The sequence below is a fragment of the Leptodactylus fuscus genome, chromosome 3 (assembly GCF_031893055.1).
Source record: "Leptodactylus fuscus isolate aLepFus1 chromosome 3, aLepFus1.hap2, whole genome shotgun sequence".
Lineage (NCBI taxonomy): Eukaryota > Metazoa > Chordata > Amphibia > Anura > Leptodactylidae > Leptodactylus > Leptodactylus fuscus.
Window position 1 is genome coordinate 21,145,397 of NC_134267.1, and position 19,838 is coordinate 21,165,234.

The 19,838-nt window shown below is 45.0% G+C and overlaps 2 protein-coding genes across 3 annotated transcripts in view; both read right to left on the reverse strand.

Annotated features, from left to right (window-relative positions):
• The window catches only part of LOC142197119 (calpain-2 catalytic subunit-like), a 30,796-nt gene extending 18,641 nt beyond the window's left edge, over positions 1 to 12,155 (reverse strand). Inside the window, exons 1-2 of the mRNA XM_075267188.1 lie at positions 11,653 to 12,155; positions 7,100 to 7,169 (exon numbers count right to left, since the gene is read on the reverse strand). Of these exons, the coding sequence (XP_075123289.1) occupies positions 7,100 to 7,169; positions 11,653 to 11,889 (307 nt within the window). The 5' untranslated portion in view covers positions 11,890 to 12,155. The remainder of the gene's footprint in view (positions 1 to 7,099; positions 7,170 to 11,652) is intronic.
• A 4,264-nt stretch (positions 12,156 to 16,419) lies between these two features.
• Positions 16,420 to 19,838, reverse strand: part of TMEM63A (transmembrane protein 63A) — a 28,788-nt gene continuing 25,369 nt past the window's right edge. For both annotated transcript variants that reach the window (XM_075267190.1, XM_075267189.1), the window contains 4 exons: positions 18,769 to 18,936; positions 18,477 to 18,589; positions 18,062 to 18,124; positions 16,420 to 17,658 (listed from right to left, as the gene is read on the reverse strand). In XM_075267190.1, the coding sequence (XP_075123291.1) occupies positions 17,506 to 17,658; positions 18,062 to 18,124; positions 18,477 to 18,589; positions 18,769 to 18,936 (497 nt within the window). In that variant the 3' untranslated portion in view covers positions 16,420 to 17,505. The remainder of the gene's footprint in view (positions 17,659 to 18,061; positions 18,125 to 18,476; positions 18,590 to 18,768; positions 18,937 to 19,838) is intronic.

Below are 19,838 nucleotides of genomic sequence, written 5' to 3' on the forward strand. Positions count from 1 at the left end.
GACTCACCCTGTAGATGCGCCATACAGAATAATAATAACCACAGATGTAGCAGAGCTGAATAGATCTATAGGTACAACTATAGTATATAATAATAGAATGATGGGTTATCTGAACACATAAAGCTTTGTAATCTATTGTATCTGGACACAATGCATCCCCCTCACCCTCCAGCAGTCTGTAGTTCCCTTTTCCATGTCCACGGGTTTTCTGAAAATTTTCTGAAAACTCCCTCACAAAGCAATCTATATAATGTCAGACAGTAGAAAAAAGGAGGGGGATGCAGCTGCAGCTTTACATGTAAGGAAGAGGAGGGGGATGAAGCTGCAGCTTTACATGTAAGAAAGAGGAGGGGGATGCAGCTGCAGCTTTCCTTTTGAGAGAGAGAGAGGGGGGGATGCAGATTTTCCTCTAGGGAAGAAGAAGGGCATGCGGCTGCAACTTTACATGTAAGGAAGCGGAGGCGGATGCAGCTGCAGTTTTACATTTAAGACAGAAGAGGGGGATGCAGCTGCAGCTTTACATGTAAGAAAGAGGAGGGGGATGCAGCTGCAGCTTTTCTTTTGAGAGAGAGAGGAGGGGGATGCAGATTTTCCTCTAGGGAAGAAGAAGCGCATGCAGTTGCAACTTTACATGTAAGGAAGAGGAGGGGGATGCAGCCGCAGCTTTATATGTAAGACAGAGGAGGGGGATGCAGCGGCAGCTTTTCCTTTAAGAAAGAGGATGGAGATGTAGCTGCAGCATTTCCTTTAAGAAAGAGGAGGGAGATGTAGCTGCAGCATTTCCTTTAAGGAAGAGGAAGGGGTGCAGCTGCAGCTTTTCCTTTGCGCGAAGACCTGATGCTGCAACTTTGTGGTGTATATTGCTAATCCCACAGAAAATCCTAACATTTGCAGTTCCACCAGTGGAAAATGGCCAGTGCATCCATTTTACATGTCTATAATTTTCAATGTTCATGTGTATGAGGCCTTATAGGGTACACAAACGGTTAAAAAAAAGTCTTCTACTAACTATAACAATGTGACTTATATTATTCTATATTCCCGGCTCCTCCTATAGGTCATGCTATGATACGATACTCATTACATAGGATGTAAGAGAACATATGACTCAAATATCAAGCGTTCAATAAAACCCTGTGATTCTGAGGATAATGTGGCCGATCTCATGAGAAGGAGGTTTGTGTTTTCCGCTGAACTGGAATGACACATCTACATTCCTATCCTGATGGAAAACTCCTGAAACATTCACAGCAGCCAAAGAAATGACAGAGCAGGAAATTCCCACCTAGGAGGGAGACGATCCCTACGCACAGAGCTAACCAGACTGAGAGAGATCGGGCCCCTGGAATTAAAGATCTAGGGCCACTTATAGCACCTATAGCCAGGTTACACTTGCTTATTTTTTTTTTTATTTTTTTTTTTGCACTTTTGCCCTTAAAGGGGTATTCCCATTTTAAAGGGGTTGTCCATGAACATATCAACATTTATATTTGTAGACAATTAAAAGTTAAACATTATTGCAAATATAAAGAATTAAAAATGTATAGCTTTCCTCTAATCATCTTCGTCTTTTATCCTGAACGGTTGCCAGTGGATATGATTAAAAAATGCCATTGGTATCTGGATTTACCAGATACCCAGCCATAATGTCCTTAATGTGGATGGTTATTAGGAGGACACTACATGTATGAGAAAATAACCTGACCACAATAAGGACATCATATGCAAATCTGTCTTCCATGATGTAATTAGGAATTTGCATATTCTTCCCATGGTCCCTTGCAAAGTGGAGTGCTAAAGGCTTAATAAGTCTCCACACACCTATATGGTGGTCTCTCCCTAAGGAGTGACAATATCCCCTTAACCCTGTCTAAGCCTCTCACCTCTACCAGGTTAGTCTTCTCTACACCGGGCTGACGAGATGCAATAACATCGCAACGGCCGTCCTCGGTTGAGAGACTATACCTGGTAATAATCCCAGCATCATTGCAAAACAAAGGCCTCTTGGAAGGTCGAGCATGATGTTAAAGGGAGCAGCCTCTATTGGGCTATATCACTGAGATTCTGTCTTCCTAATTACATCAGGGAAGACAGGCTTGCACATTCCATTGAGCGCCCTCTATTGGTTTGCAACACGGAGGCACCTGACTTCCTAATTACATCATGGAAGACAGATTTGCATATTCTTCCCATGGTCCCACAGTAAATAGTGTAAGTATACTGGTATTTATTCTCTGATACATCCATAGTACAGAGGAAGATAATAAACTCTGTGATATATTTTATATAAGAAAAGTGCCTCTGTCTTCAGTTATTTGCTTCCTTCTGTATCTGATCAAGACTGTACAATAGGAGTCTATGGAGAGAAGAGGAGAGCTCATACCAGAGAGACATCTGCACTATAGAGAGACAGTTTACATTCACAACTGAAATTTCTCTCCAGCCTTCCCCTGACAGAATTGACTCATGTAATGCTGTAGACACCTCATCTCTCTCTCTCTCCTCCATAGACTTCATTGCAAACTGTGTAAGCCGATGTCTGGACAGGTAATGGAGGGGGTGTACATCTCACCCAGACTACTAAGGTGGGTGAGATGAGAAAACTCCAGAAAGAACGTTTCTCAGCAGATAACTATTGTCTGCTGAGGGTTATTTGAAAGTTCTGGTTACTGGGCTGGATTTTTAGGAATGGCAGGTAGGTTGGTAGTGGGACCTGTCATTCCACCCCCCTCCAGTCCACACTTTGGGGATGTTCCAGCAGCGACTCAGCTGCAGAGAGTCTCCTCGTCAAGGGAAGCTTAAGAAGTTGCTCCAGCAGCAGACTGGGGGCAGAGCTTGGCTGGAGAGCTGACAGAGAGGTTGTATTTTTGGAGCTGTGTCCTGAGTGATTCTACTGGCTTTTGGATTTCTGTTATTCTAGGTGAGGTAACTATGTTTAGTTAGAGCCCGGCCGGGCAGGGATTTATTTTTGTATTGTTTCCTTTTGTTGCTGCACAGGAGTAATAAATAAAGACACAGACAATTTTCTTTACTGAAGTCTATTGTAAATTTTCTTCCCTTTCCCTGCATTGTGGATTTATGGAGAAATAAATCTGCATTTACTTGCACTTTAAAGGCACGTTCAGGATGAAAAAAAAAATCAAGACCCCGATATAAAAACCATCGGTAACAAGACACGAGGCTGAGCTTTGGATCTCTGCAGTAGATTTGCAGCATTTCCTATTTTCAGCCTTGCATTGATCCGTCTGGTTTTTGGCTTCCTGTAGATATAAGGGGCAGCGCTGAGCTCCATCTTTGCCCGCTGTGGTTTACTGGTGACTCAGATGGTGACTCATAGTAAAAAAAAGCTAAAAGTACTAAAAAAAGGAAACCTCATTGTAATCGTTATGTTTGTTATGACAACCTGCTATCCTCTGACTACCCTTCAGCAACAAGGGACTCCCGAAGCACGCCTCAATAATGGGGGCCCCGAAGTAGCTACTGACATAGAGTGTTACTGTCCAGACTTGGGTTTTACAGCAAATCACTTGTGATGTGAACCCAGCCTTAATGATAAAAAGAAGATAGGCCCAATCTAAAGATCCACCAGATGTATCATCCAAGGCGATAAATCTGTCGCACTTACGACTGTCTAGTCTGACACTACGTTGACTATTATCGGTATTAGTTAACCTGCCCTACTGTACCCTCAATGGTAGGAAAAATCCCTTATAAACCCGTCTTCCGGTTCTCTGATGTCTCTTATCACTACATGAAATTCTGATGCTAATGGAATGTAAGAGCCGCTGAGTCAGACAGGGCACCCGAGTGCTCACGTAGGGCGTGGTAGAATAAATCGTGCCCTCAACATTAACAAAACAGGTTACACAAATTTCACAATTTGAAGAACACATTAACTGCAAGAAAGAAACCTAAAGGGATTGTCTAGAATATACAGTTTGTGGAAAGAGGTTGAGGAAGGTGTAAAAAAAATCCCACAAAAACCCATACTGCCCTGTCCCCGGGGTTCTGGTGTCTCCCACCGCGGTCCGGTCCTGCTGCTCCTGGGGACTTGTTCTGGCAGAAGTCCTCACCACATGTGACTACTAAGGTCAATCAGTGGCCTAAGGAAATGACACGAGACATCACAGGAGACATATGTAGGTTACATCCCGGATCCTTTCCTTAGGCTATGGAGGCCGCTGATAGGCCTCAGAGATCATGTGAGGAAGGACTACTAGTGTAAGAAGCACCAGAATGTGGTGGGGAACATCAGAGTACCAGGGACAGGTGAGTACGGTGGGGGGGGGGTTTGCTTTTTTAACACCTTCCCCGGCCTCCTGTATATCCCAGACAACCACTTTAAAAACCACAATTATACAGAGAGAATATGCTGTAACTAACATAAGTGAAATTATACCACAGGGGAAATCTACACCAGTATACACAACTGGACACAAGAGCTACACCAGTATACACAACTGGGCACATGATCTACACCAGTATACACAACTGCAACCAAGAGCTACACCAGTATACACAACTGGGCACAAGAGCTACACCAGTATACACAACTGGGCACATGATCTACACCAGTATACACAACTGGGCACATGATCTACACCAGTATACACAACTGGGCACAAGAGCTACACCAGTATACACAACTGGGCACATGATCCACACCAGTATACACAACTGGGCACAAGAGCTACACCAGTATACACAACTGGACAAAAGAGCTATACCAGTATACACAACTGGGCACAAGAGCTACACCAGTATACACAACTGGGCACAAGAGCTACACCAGTATACACAACTGGCACAAGAGCTACACCAGTATACACAACTGGAAACAAGACCTACACCAGTATACACAACTGGGCACAAGAGCTACACCAGTATACACAACTGGCACAAGAGCTACACCAGTATACACAACTGGCACAAGAGCTACACCAGTATACACAACTGGGCACAAGAGCTACACCAGTATACACAACAAGGCACAAGGTCTACATCAGTATACACAACTGGGCACAAGGTCTACACCAGTATACACAACAAGGCACAAGGTCTACATCAGTATACACAACTGGGCACAAGAGCTACACCAGTATACACAACTAGGCACAAGGTCTACATCAGTATACACAACTGGGCACAAGATCTATAGCAGTATACACAACTGAGCACAAGAGCTACACCAGTATACACAACTGGGCACAAGACCTACACCAGTATACACAACTAGGCACAAGGTCAACATCAGTATACACAACTGGGCACAAGAGCTACACCAGTATACACAACTGGGCACAAGACCTACACCAGTATACACAACTAGGCACAAGGTCTACATCAGTATACACAACTGGGCACAAGAGCTACGCCAGTATACACAACTGGGCACAAGACCTACACCAGTATACACAACTAGGCACAAGATCTACACCAGTATACACAACTGGGCACATGATCTACACCAGTATACACAACTAGGCACAAGGTCTACATCAGTATACACAACTGGGCACAAGATCTACACCAGTATACACAACTAGGCACAAGGTCTACATCAGTATACACAACTGGGCACAAGATCTATAGCAGTATACACAACTGAGCACAAGAGCTACACCAGTATACACAACTGGGCACAAGACCTACACCAGTATACACAACTAGGCACAAGATCTACACCAGTATACACAACTGGGCACAAGAGCTACACCAGTTTACACAACTAGGCACAAGGTCTACATCAGTATACACAACTGGGCACAAGAGCTACGCCAGTATACACAACTGGGCACAAGATCTATAGCAGTATACACAACTGGGCACAAGAGCTACACCAGTATACACAACTAGGCACAAGGTCTACATCAGTATACACAACTGGGCACAAGAGCTACGCCAGTATACACAACTGGGCACAAGACCTACACCAGTATACACAACTAGGCACAAGATCTACACCAGTATACACAACTGGGCACAAGAGCTATACCAGTATACACAACTAGGCACAAGGTCTACATCAGTATACACAACTGGGCACAAGAGTTACACCAGAATACACAACTGGGCACAAAATCTACACCAGTATACACAACTGGGCACACGATCTACACCAGTATACACAACTGGGCACAAGAGCTACACCAGTATACACAATGGAGCACATATGGTATTGATTTGTGTATATAGCTTCTATTCAACCTGTGTCTCCATGGTTGCAGAATACAAACTCTATGTAGTCTGATCCTGCAGTCATGTACAGAGGAGGAACTTGAAGTTTTTGGTCCCTTGCCAGCACCGCCATGTCTGGTGCCCGTTCAGCTGAGGTGGCTGATGTTGCAGTTTCTTGTCGGAGCACGAGGCTGCACCAGGGCTCCTTCAACCATAGAACAAACAGTGCATCCACACCAGGCCCTATGGTAATGGGGGCCCACTCAGCTGACCCCGATCAAGCGGGACAGTCCTGTATTTTGGGTGCTATCCTGTGCACGGGGTAGCAATTTCAACTTTATGTGTGTCCTTAGGGGCCTATGGAAAGGAACTAGGACCTCACTCACATACGTCACCTGTGATGTCCCGGTTCGTTTCCTTAGGCCAGTGAATGGTCTCAGCGGTCACATGTGGTAAGGACTTCTGCCAGAACAAGCCCCCAGACTGGAAGTCTCCCTTGTGAATGAAGGGGGCTAGTGCGATTGTGTGACCGACGCTCCATTCACTTATACAGAGCTGCAGCTGCTGACGGAATTACAGATTACAACCCCTGCAGCCCCATAGAAGTGAATGGAGCGCTGGTTCTGCAAGTGCCCAAAGAGGCTTTAGAGGGACTTTTGGCTTTCGGGACCCCAACACTAAGACAGTTATCCTTTGTGTATAGGTAATAAGTGGGGCAACCCCTTTAAGTCAGGTATTGCAGTTCAGCTTTACTCAGGTGCCCGGGCTGTGTTGCAGTAGAACATGCAGCCTCAGGTGTGGTGCGGGTTTTTTTTCGGTTTCCTTGTACAACCGCTGTGAACCCTCGGATGGCGGAATCATCACAAGTCTAAATATACAGCAAATACAGTCAGACATTCTGCAGATCTTCTGACCATCTTACCCAGCGCTCCTTGGCAGATGTCAGTCCGTGTGGCCCCTCCTGTGATGAATTTTGGGTCAGAACACAAATCCTGAAAAACACATAAAATGAACTTAGAATGGCAGGTTTTGTTAATTTTTATGGGACATAACTTGGTCCCGAAGTACATCAGTCCCCTGAGGATTTATTCTTTGCAATGAGAGCGTGACATCAGTCTAACACTTCGGGATCCTGTTTTGTGGGTTTATTTTTTGCATATATAAAGGGATTTTCTCCTGAACATAAACTATTTGTACACAAAGTTAAGTTTTTTTTATAAATATAAATAATTGACAATTTTGCAAAGTTTATAGATTTCCTGTAACCATCTTAGTGGCAACATCTCTTGTCTTTGCTTAGATGCTAATGGATACCACCATGAATACAGAACTTTCTATGGTCAGACACCCAGCCATGACTTTGTAAGACATCATTTGTGACATTATTATGGCCACGGTTTGGCGCTATTCATGTGTATCACTATATGACACTATACAGATGTATCACTATATGGTATTATTATGATCATTGGGTGGTATTATCATGGGCACTGTGTGGTGCAATGGCTTTTTTTTTATTAGGACACATTATGTTACCTTCCCATATTATCCCATTAAAAAACAAGTGTCCCAAGCGGATTGAGACAGGAAAATACAAGTCAGAGCATCAATAACCTAAATATATATCAATATCCAGAGCGGACTGTAAACTACACCGCAATGCAAAATCCTTCCATTAACTGATCTCTGCTAATGGATGACTGCACAGCTAAGCTATTATCAGAGATCCCTGTCTATATGGTAAAGATGTTGTAAGAAAGGATCAGCAATTCTCAAACTGGGTCTGGAGTTAAAGGGAATGTCACCAGAACCAGCATATCACCCCAGCCCTGCAGATAGATAGGTTAGTGTCACCAGACCCAGCATATCTCCCCAGTCCTGCAGATAGATAGGTTAGTGTCACCAGACCTAGTATATCACCCCAGTCCTGCAGATAGATAGGTTAGTGTCACCAGAACCAGCATATCACCCCAGCCCTGCAGATAGATAGGTTAGTGTCACCAGACCCAGCATATCTCCCCAGCCCTGCAGATAGATAGGTTACTGTCACCAGAACCAGAAAATCACCCCAGTCCTGCAGATAGATAGGTTATTGTCACCAGACCCAGCATATCACCCCAGCCCTGCAGATAGATAGGTTAGTGTCACCAGACCCAGCATATCACCCCAGCCCTGCAGATAGATAGGTTAGTGTCACCAGAACCAGCATATCACCCCAGCCCTGCAGATAGATAGGTTAGTGTCACCAGACCCAGCATATCACCCCAGCCCTGCAGATAGATAGGTTATTGTCACCAGACCCAGCATATCACCCCAGCCCTGCAGATAGATAGGTTAGTGTCACCAGACCCAGCATATCACCCCAGTCCTGCAGATAGATAGGTTAGTGTCCCCAGAACCAGCATATCACCCCAGCCCTGCAGATAGATAGGTTAGTGTCACCAGACCCAGCATATCACCCCAGTCCTGCAGATAGATAGGTTACTGTCACCAGACCCAGCATATCACCCCAGCCCTGCAGATAGATAGGTTACTGTCACCAGAACCAGCATATCACCCCAGCCCTGCAGATAGATAGGTTAGTGTCACCAGACCCAGCATATCACCCCAGCCCTGCAGATAGATAGGTTAGTGTCACCAGACCCAGCATATCACCCCAGCCCTGCAGATAGATAGGTTACTGTCACCAGAACCAGCATATCACCCCAGCCCTGCAGATAGATAGGTTACTGTCACCAGAACCAGCATATCACCCCAGCCCTGCAGATAGATAGGTTACTGTCACCAGACCCAGCATATCACCCCAGCCCTGCAGATAGATAGGTTAGTGTCACCTGAATCATACAGCATTTCACCCCTGTGAATCACTGCCTCCATTTCCGAGATATCAATTCTTTGGAACAATGGTGATTTTCTTTGACTGTTTCCTAGGACATTCCCATATCTTTGGGCAGTGACTTGTTGACTTAGTGTTATCAGTTTAGGATTCTGCACTATTAACTTGTTTTGGCACTTTTTGATCGCGTTGGTCCCAGGGCCAGGCACTGCCAGATACTATGGTGTTCAGCATGAGCGGATATTCCCTGATGATTCTTGCTATTCACATCAGGGGTGCACGTGCACCTAAATGGAACAGCAGGCTTGGCTTTTTGGAAACAGACCCCATTATTGGGATTAGGGGCGTTCTCCACGATTATGAAGTTTCCCCCTATTCTAAGTGATCCTGTCCTACAAAATAAATATGGTAGGTATTGGACTTTTTAATATACTGGGGGAAAGTATTGGATTTATGGGAAGTTGTTGGGTTACGATCCAAACTGTCTGGATAGCAGCATTGTTCAAAGCACATCCACACAATGCAGTAAAAATCCTTACGGCTTTGTGGACATGCTGCAAATTTTGTGCAATGTTTATGCTCAATGCACATGAACCTGTGCTTTTTCGGCTATCACACTGACCAATCGTTTTCTTATGACCCATACACACCCATTATTAGGGGTCCATGTAAGGGGCCGTGAGTCCATGGCAAAACTCAGGACAGGTCCGATTCCTTTTTAATTTCACGGCCTGGGTGCAGTATATGAAACAAATGTGTCCATGGAGGGTGCAGACACCCAATACTGTATCATGTATGCGCTGTGTCATTTTCCCATGGACCTGTAGATTCGCACTCATGTGCACACAGCCAATGGCATCCGTGCAGGATCCGGCCGTCACGCACTACTCCGTCCGCCATCTCTGTGGTTGCTAGGCGACATCCTGTTGTGTTACTAATACACAAGGTGTATAATTCATTACACTGCTAAGACACAGACGTCAATTACTATGGGAGAATCCGGTTTACACCACCATTATATACATTACATTGGGCACTGCCGTGGGGAGATTTCTCATATAATTCCACCCATTTTCCGTGTACCTTGCATTGAAAAGAATAGTGTTTGTTCTAAGAGTCACCACTTTCTATTACTGGTCTGACCGGAGATAAGAACAAAGCCGAGTATGACCCGTATTGTGTATTACAGGTGAGGGGGGAGAGATATGGAGAACATTACCCTGTGAAATCCAAGCGGCGCACCCAGGAGCAGGTGGTCACGTCACAAATAGACTAATGATATGGGGAAGAGGTAACTCCATTACAACGCCAGAGGACCTATACTTAGATGACATCTCCGGGGAACTTCTTATACAATCTAAGAACCAGATTAACCCTTTAGCCCAGGTAAATGTTCTGCAATGAGATAATCCCAGAAGAATAAGTGACGTGTGACAACTATTCCCATCTACGGATAAGGCCCCACGTTGCGGAAAAGAGACTTTAAACTTTTCTATGCCAGAGCAGCTCGATAATATGGCACAAAAGTTTTGCCAAGTGTGCATGTGTATGGGTGTTGGCTTGTTCAGCCATCAGCTATGTAAAGTATATGGCCAGCTTTAGAGATTATACTGTGGGTAGAAATCTGTATAGGCCCCGCAGTGCCGTACACTGAGCCACTAGAGACTACATGTGCTGTCATATGGTGCTACTTAATATTACGGAGTTATTTTTCCCCAGAAGACTCGCTTCCTTCTATCTCTGTAATAACACGTTCCTCAGTATGTCACTTGAAACACGAAGTCTGCTGCCATATAAAATTTTAGGCGTACAACAGTGCAATAGCCGTAGTCCATATGTGCTCTAATACGGCCCTGTACAACTCACAGGTTATAGTAGGCCATATTATTGTTGTGTGCACAAAGCCTTATTATAGTGCTCAGTTGAAAGGTGCAACCCGGAGCACATATTAATACCGCCTCACAGATATTATCAATGCTAAATGGTAGACATATTAATACGTACCATACAGTGCACAAATTATCCCTAGTGCACACATTAATACTGCCACATAGTGCACATATTAATGCTGCCAAATACTGCATACATTAATACTGCAGCACAATGCAATATTATTATTGCAGCACAATGCAAGTGATATTGATACTGCCACACTGTGCATACTAGTACCGCAGCAGAGTGTACATATTAATATTGCGGCATAGTGCACATAGTTTTACTGCAGCAAAGTGCAAATATTGATACTACCACATAGTGCACATAGTATTACTGCAGCACAGTGAATATATTAATACTGCCTCATAGTGCATATATTATGATTGCAGCACAGTGCACATTGTGATCCTATGTATAGTGCCATGCAGTAAATAAAGCACATTGCCACTTTACACAAGTAACCCCACTGTAAGCCGGCACACAGTGCTCCTACTGTCCAGTACATAGCGTCATATCTGTGCTGCTGGCAGGGGGCAGAGAGCGCCGCCAGCTGTGGCCTTGCTCAGGACTCAGAACTGACACTATATAGGACTTTAGTGGTAAACAGACAAATTGCACATAGTATACTAGGGAACAGCACAATGTATTCTGGCATGATGTAACTTGTAGTTCCACAGCAGCTTCACTAGGTATGTACGACTTACCGGGGGTCTCTTCCACACCACTCCCTGGACTTTTGGCGAGTTCTGCCCAAGTTCATTGAATCCTAAGGAAGAATGGATGGCGGGGAAGTAAGTGTCCTTAAAGAGGGTCCCAGACTGGAGACATTCATCCCTCAGCGCCTCGTAGTCCTGGTTGAGGTATTTTATGGCCTTCTCATTAGTACCATAGCCATCGGCTACAGCCCTGTTATAGGCCACTTGGGCAGCTGAACCAAACATGTCTGCAGCCTGTAATGACAGGATAGGGGGTCACCCACTACAGAGGGTCCTGGCTGCTGTGAGTATATGGCTCAGATACAGGACAGATCCAGGGGGTCACCCACTACAGAGGGTCCTGGCTGCTGTGAGTATATGGCTCAGATACAGGACAGATCCCGGGGGTCATCCAGTACAGAGAGTCCTGGCTGCTGTGAGTATACAGCTCGGATACAGGACTAGCAGACAGTGAGGCTTGTGAGAGCTGCAGAGCTGCGGCCCCTCCTCACACATCAGCTGCAGGGTGTGCCCCGGCATTCTGGGCTGTCTTCCCTCTCTATGCAGGTGTTATGTCACTTCCACCAAAGCTGCTCCACTAAGGACACAGGACAATGAGATCAAATAGTCGCTAATAGTGTCCTGGAAGTGACTCCAGCAGGAGACCATGTCTGGTACGGGCCTGACTACCAAGATGTGGCCTTAGAGAAGAACCCTAAGGCTAAGATCACATCCGTTTCTGGGATCTGTCGAAAGATCCTAAAACTTATTCGACAGGTCGATCTCAGCGGGTTTTTAAAACCATCCCCCGGTCTGTATTTGGAGCATGTCCCCTCTGTATCCGCTCTCTTGGACTTGCATCACTTCTGTTCCATCGAGAAAATAAGGATACACAATGGACCGCAACAAATCCTGAAGTTTGTGTCCGGTTTTTTTAACCGGACACAAAGTCCTGCATGTCCGACTTTGTGTCCAGTTAAATCAAAACAGTTTTGCCGCGAAAATGCAGAAGACGCACACGGGCGGTCACTTTGCAAGTGAATGGGTTTGAAAACTGACAGCCGAGTTTTCGTCCCCTGTCCAGTTTCTCAGGGCAGATGACGGAAACCTGCTGGATTGGCTAAAGCGGAGACCAGGTGCAAGTGTGAACCCATCCTTAGTAGTGGACAGTGATCCCTTTGTGTCTGTTTTCTCCTCTGCACATTATCAGAATGAGAAATGAAGAATTTAAAAGGGGGGAAAAAACCCGAAAAACGGACAGTTTTTTTTGACAGACACCCATTGACTAATCCACCAAAATAGACGAACCGTGTTACTGTTTCTGAACTTTTTTTATACAGATTTACAACAGGTGGATACCAGGTGCAGATGTGAAAATAATGTAGGAATATATAATGTATTGTATATAACATACACCACGCATCACATCTGCACCGAACACGTCACCTAAGGCCACAAGGAGGTCACATAATTACAGTAACCAGTAGCTCTGATGCTGTGCACCCCCTGACTGTAGGGATATGATAGGTGCACCCCCTGACTGTAGGGATATGATAGATGCACCCCCTGACTGTAGTGATATCATAGATGCACCCCCTGACTGTAGGGATATGATAGGTGCACCCCCTGACTGTAGGGATATGATAAATGCACCCCCTGTCTGTAGGGATATGATAGTCGCACCCCCTGACTGTAGGGATATGATAGGTGCACCCCCTGACTGTAGGGATATGATATTCGCACACCCGACTGTAGGGATATGATAGGTGCACCCCCTGACTGTAGGGATATGATAAATGCACCCCCTGTCTGTAGGGATATGATAGTCGCACCCCCTGACTGTAGGGATATGATAGGTGCACCCCCTGACTGTAGGGATATGATATTCGCACACCCGACTGCAGGGATATGATAGGTGCACCCCCGACTGCAGGGATATGATAGGTGCACCCCCTGACTGTACAGATATGATAATCGCACTTCCTGACTGTAGGGATATGATAGTCGCAACCCCGACTGCAGGGATGTGAGAGGTGAACTACCAATAAAACACAGATGACCTTACATTGGGTTACAGACATGGCTTCATGACATAACATTGTAAGATAAGATAAGATAATCCTTTAATAGTCCCACATTGGGGACACAGGGATGAAAATCCAGTTATTTTGTGTTAGGATAGGGATAACCTGAAATATCCAGAATTTCCCTTTAAACCCCATCATTGCTCTCCCAACCTCCCTACACACACATTCCTGCTCAGGGTTTCAGCAAATTGCATTATCGTGTCCACCCACCCTTTAATTTTTTTACTGTACACTTCTCTTTCACATAGGTTGGACCAATTCCTGGACAAGCCCTTTCCAGGCCTGGGGCCTGATAGTCTAGCTGGACACAGAATCTGCTTTTAGGCGGCTGCCCCTTCATCTGTCGGGTTTCATGTCGCGGTTTCTGAGATCACGCTAGAGGCCAGGGCGCTGCTGTGCATTAAATGGGCAGGGTCAGAGCTCTGATGGAGTACAAGGCTGGATAGAAAATAGACATGTTAGACATCGTGACAGATCCTTTTTAAATTCTTGAGAAGTTTAGCTAAAAGTAGAAACTAAAGTAACCCCCAGCGCTCCAGGACAGAGGAAAAGCCCAAATTCTATATTTACTCCGCAAAGTCGTCGCAGCATACGAGACACAGGACCTACATGTACCTGCCTGACGTGTTTCTGGCCCACGCCTAGTCCTGGGTCATAACAAGGTAGACTAGAATAACTGGAGTGTATGTAGGGAGGGGTCACAGGTAAACTCTATAGCCAAAAACTTTACATTGACACAACAGTATCACTTATACAATGAGAATACAAAGCGGTCAGACCATCAGGATTAGCAAAGTAGGGTCCCGGGTTTCACTGGCTCCCAATAAGGTTCACATGTGGGGAGCCATATCGCTCACTAACCATACAGATTGTAATTGTTTTGTAGACTTCATTGGGGCAGAGCTGCAGTATCAAAACCCAAATCTATGGCAAGTAAGAAGCTCAACTCCCAGAATGTAAATGTTACCCGACACCCTGGAGCAGATGATCTGCAGGGTCCCCTGAACATCTCATATTGATTAATAGTAGAAACGGGATAAACCCTTTAAGTCACCTCTTTTCTCTATGATACGGTTTCAGAGCTGGGGGGTATACAATTGGATATGTGAATTCAGTGATAGTAAACTAGAAATATATGTCCTAAACCCATAATGGCGAACCTATGGCACGCGTGCCAGAGGTGGCACTCAGAGCATGCTCTGTGGTCACCCATGTGTGGAACAGATTATACTGGGTGGGGGCCGCTTTTGCAGCAGTATGTACTATGTGGAGTCCACTGTGGAGCAAATTGTACTGTGTATGGGCCACTGTGGAGCAGATTGTACTGTGTGGAGCCCACTGTGGAGCAAATTGTACTGTGTGGAGCCCATTGTGGAGCAAATTGTACTGTGTATGGGTCACTGTGGAGCAGATTGTACTATGTGGAGCAAATTGTACTGTGTATGGGGCCACTGTGGAGCAGATTGTACTGTGTGGTGGGCCACTGTTAGGAAGATTGTGCTGTGTGGGGGCTCTTCACTATTTTTATCACGCAGTATCTGTCTTATAGCAGACACTTGATATTATCACAGACCATCCACACAGTATTAAGGCTAAATTGCCATTTTGGCACTTTTTGATCAATTAGTGACCTTTGGGATGAAATTTGGGCACTCGGTCTCTAAAAGGTTCTCCATCACTGTCCTAGACTTATGTACAGGTAGTGTCTGAGCAATGTACAGTAAGTAATAATAAGGGTTAACTGGAGCTGGTTCAGTCTCTGAAAAAGAGGTATGATGGCGACACCTACTGTCCAGTTTTAAGAATTACAGAGAGCTGGCAATTCCCTAAATCAAAACATTTATATAGATGGAGGTAGATGCCAGGACTGTGGAGATGATGGAGTCGTAAGTTGGAAAAAAAAGTTACTGACTCCGGCTTCAAAATAAAATGAATATTTTTAACTATATAATTAGGGATATTGTATTAGATGTAGGTTGTTACATATTTACTTTCATAGGAACCCATCACTATTCACTAGATATCTAATGGGGAATATGCAAATCTGTTTTCCAGGATGTAAATAGGAAAACAATGCCTCTGTTCGCTGCCACTAGCACAGCCCCCTTAACATCAGGTATGACTTTTTTAGTAAGCCTAATACCATCCTGGAAAACAGATTTGCATATTCCCCAGTGGAGCAAAAATGGCTTGTAAGTCTCCATACGCCTGCAAAGGTGGTCTGAAAAGCCAATCTCCTTAAGGAGTTTTCTTAGTCCCTGAACAAGATGTTTAATGAATTCTAAGATCTTTACTGCTTCTGTCTGACCCCGGCGGTCAGCCATATATGAATGAGTCGGGCTGTTGTATTGCAGAATGTGCATATATTATAGTTGGGTAATATACACACAGCTCCAGCACTCATGGATGTAGCTGTATACCCTTATGTACAAAGGTACTGTAGAATAAGATGTGCAGTTACATCCAAAATGGAGACCAAACTTCATCTTTTAGCCCCAGTCTCCTCCCGCTTTGGTCTCTGCCTCTCAGAACACGTGCCTGTATGTCGCTGACCTCTCCTGATTCACTCACAGGTTGTATCATCGTCTGCCATGTTGCAGATCCAGTCGCTGGCCCCTGAATCTCCTGGACCATCGACCACATTGCTCTCCTGTCCAGGTCCTGCACATTCACAGGTCACACACAGTACCACTTTTGTCTTCTTTAATTTACACATTTATAAAAGGATATACAACTGTATATTACAAGAACATAAAAGTATATACACAGGTCTTTGGCAGTGAATTCAGGATCCCTTATGGCTGCTGCAGCATTTAGGGCCCAAACCAGTCCCCGTTATTGATGGCTTCCTCGTGGAAACCCATTGATCTGTGATTTGCTGCTCCACTTATGGGGACCCCACCCTATACACTATTTCCTACATTAACATATACTTTCACCTCGTGCCTATAAGCTAGGAAAAGACATTATTTGTAAGGCCTTGTGTGTGGCCCGAGGCTCCTTTGACGCTTTGTTCCGTTCCGATATAGGACATGCTCTATCAGGCTTCATGCACACGGCTGAGTGTGAGACCCGAGGGGGCTCCGATGCTCCATTCCAAATCCAATAATAATACAGCAAGTTCTATCCTGATCCGTGATACTGGATCAGAACGGCTCAGAACCCCCATAGGAATGAATTATGGAAGGCACTCGGATGTCATCCAAGTGTGATCCGAGTGCCTTCAAAAAATTGGCACCCATTTGGTCTGCACACTTAGTCATGTGCACAAGGCCTAAATATCAGAACGGAGCAGTGGAATACAAATCAGAAGAGTCTCAGGCTGCACACTCGCTTGTGTGTACGAGACCCAAGACCCCATTCACATAGCAGAACACTGTGTGACACCATACGGTGCTTCCTTCATCTTCAGTATGAAATATTCTTCCCCATGTTGTGCGCATTTTCTCATACAGTGAAAAAAAAAAATTAAGTGTGAAAAACTGGTAAAACAAGAAGCGTTTGGCCACTTAAAGGCGTTGTCCAGCTGAAACCACTGGCGGCCACTACAGGAGTAATGTGGTATTACATTAATCCTATAAATTAGTAATAGTGGAGCAGCGACAGGCTAAGCAATGAGTAACCTTCTAAACTCCCATCATAGCAGCTTGCCCAGAGGAATAACTCCCATCATGCCGCAGCTAAGCACTAGTTCCTATCTACCGGTGTGTTTGGTCATTGGTCACTGCTGTTGCACCAGGCCAGGCCTTTGATAGACATAAGAGCAGGCACTCTATTATGACTCGGGGATGTCCCAGGATACATGGCGAGCATCGTCTGTGTTAGTTGCTGTCTCAGTCTCTTCCATAGCGCCATAAGATGGATGGGGGTCATTATCCAGTTTAGTGCTTTCAGATGGGGTCGTCATCAGTACGCTGGGGATATACGTCTGCAATTGAAAACACGGACTTAGACAAGGGAAAGTAAAATTATATACAATGAAAATTCATTAAGGCGACCGCTACAATTTTTCTTACCCCAACAAAACATGTGGTGAGAATTGTTTTGTGTATCTAAAATGAAAAATTTAACAATTTTGCACCAAATGTCCGTTTGGTGTCTACAGCTCCAAATAAGTGTCTGATCTCTGAGGGTCCAATCGCCGGGTCCCACAGTGATGAGGAGGACGGGGGACTGAAATCCTCTAAGGCCTCCTTGTGAATGGAGCACCACTTATTTCTATGGGACTGTAGGCCCTCGTGATAAAACACTTATTCCCTGTACTGTGGATAAGGGATAGGAGTCCATAACAGGACCACCCCTTTAAGTATCTGAACCTTTCTCATACTCACGGGTGATTTCCGAGGGGCTTCTCCCTCGACTGTAGTGTCTGTCCCAGGAAAGGATTCCAGTATCTAAAAACAAACATTAATATATAAGGTTTCCTTCATTAAAGAGACGGCACGGCATGTCATAACCTAGACTAGTGAGCAGAGCGTTCTCCATAAGTATTAAACCAAGACAAGACTAATATCAGGATGTCAGATCATGTATGACCGAGTGTGTAACACGAGGGGGTTCTGGTTTTTAACACTAATGATATCCGAGTACCTTCCAGCTTACATTGATTTCAATGAGTGGTTCTGATCCATTTTCATTTCTAGAAGTAAATGCCACCACTGAGGCCGCCCCTCAGTCACTGAATAGATTGCTAGAAATTGGTTATGGGGAGCAAAGACATTGTACACGGAGACAGCAAACACTTACCTTGTAGTTGAAAGGACTGAGATGTTTAAAGCAGCCGAAACAAGTATACGAGATACAGATCAGGATGGTTATGAGCAATATGATCAGACTGAAGAGTGTGGCCCCTGTGAAACCTGGAAAATAAAAAAAAATCTCTATTAGAGACCACAGTTCTCATTAGGACAGCCTGGGATATTCTTGGGGGCAGGGGATGCGGTCTGTTTAGGGACCCGATTCAATTGGCGAGTTGTGTTATGGCCATATCCGCTCTATACTATTCACTGAAGATAAAAAACACGGAGACGCTTCATACCCATTCGCAGCAGAGAGAAGAAGAACAGCCACATGATGCAGAGTATGGGGGCGGCCAGCGACTGGTTGACGGCTGCAAAGTGGATCTTCCTGTCCAGTTTTGTAGGCAGATAAGCGAAGTACAGGTTGTGTCTGTCCACTATGTGTTTCAGCAGCATGTAGATCAAACCTGGGGGAGGAGGGAGGAAAAACAGCCATAAGAACCTACCTGGCTATTAACCCCATTACTGCCGCACTAGATCTGTACACATGGGAGTACGATATACAGTATGGAAGTAATGAAATATATAAACCCGTCCTCATAGGGAATGGATTGTTAGACCATGACCAATTAGATATGCAGTAAAGCTTCCCTGTCGGTTATGTCTCCAGCAGATATACACTCACCGGCCACTTTATTAGGTACACCTGTCCAACTGCTCGTTAACACTTAATTTCTAATCAGCCAATCACATGGCGGCAACTCAGTGCATTTAGGCATGTAGACATGGTCAAGACAATCTCCTGCAGTTCAAACATGTCATGGTGTGGGGAATATTTTCTTGGCACTCTTTGGGCCCCTTGGTACCAATTGAGCATTGTTGCAACGCCAAAGCCTACCTGAGTATTGTTGCTGACCATGTCCATCCCTTTATGACCACAATGTACCCAACATCTGATGGCTACTTTCAGCAGGATAATGCAATGCCATGTCATAAAGCTGGAATCATCTCAGACTGGTTTCTTGAACATGACAATGAGTTCACTGTACTCCAATGGCCTCCACAGTCACCAGATCTCAATCCAATAGAGGAGCATCTTTGGGATGTGGTGGAACGGGAGATTCGCATCATGGATGTGCAGCCGACAAATCTGCGGCAACTGTGTGATGCCATCATGTCAATATGGACCAAAATCTCTGAGGAATGCTTCCAGCACCTTGTTGAATCTATGCCACGAAGAATTGAGGCAGTTCTGAAGGCAAAAGGGGGTCCAACCCGTTACTAGCATGGTGTACCTAATAAAGTGGCCGGTGAGTGCATATAAATGATTACATTACAAGTCTGATCAGACACCGGGTCTTACCACAAG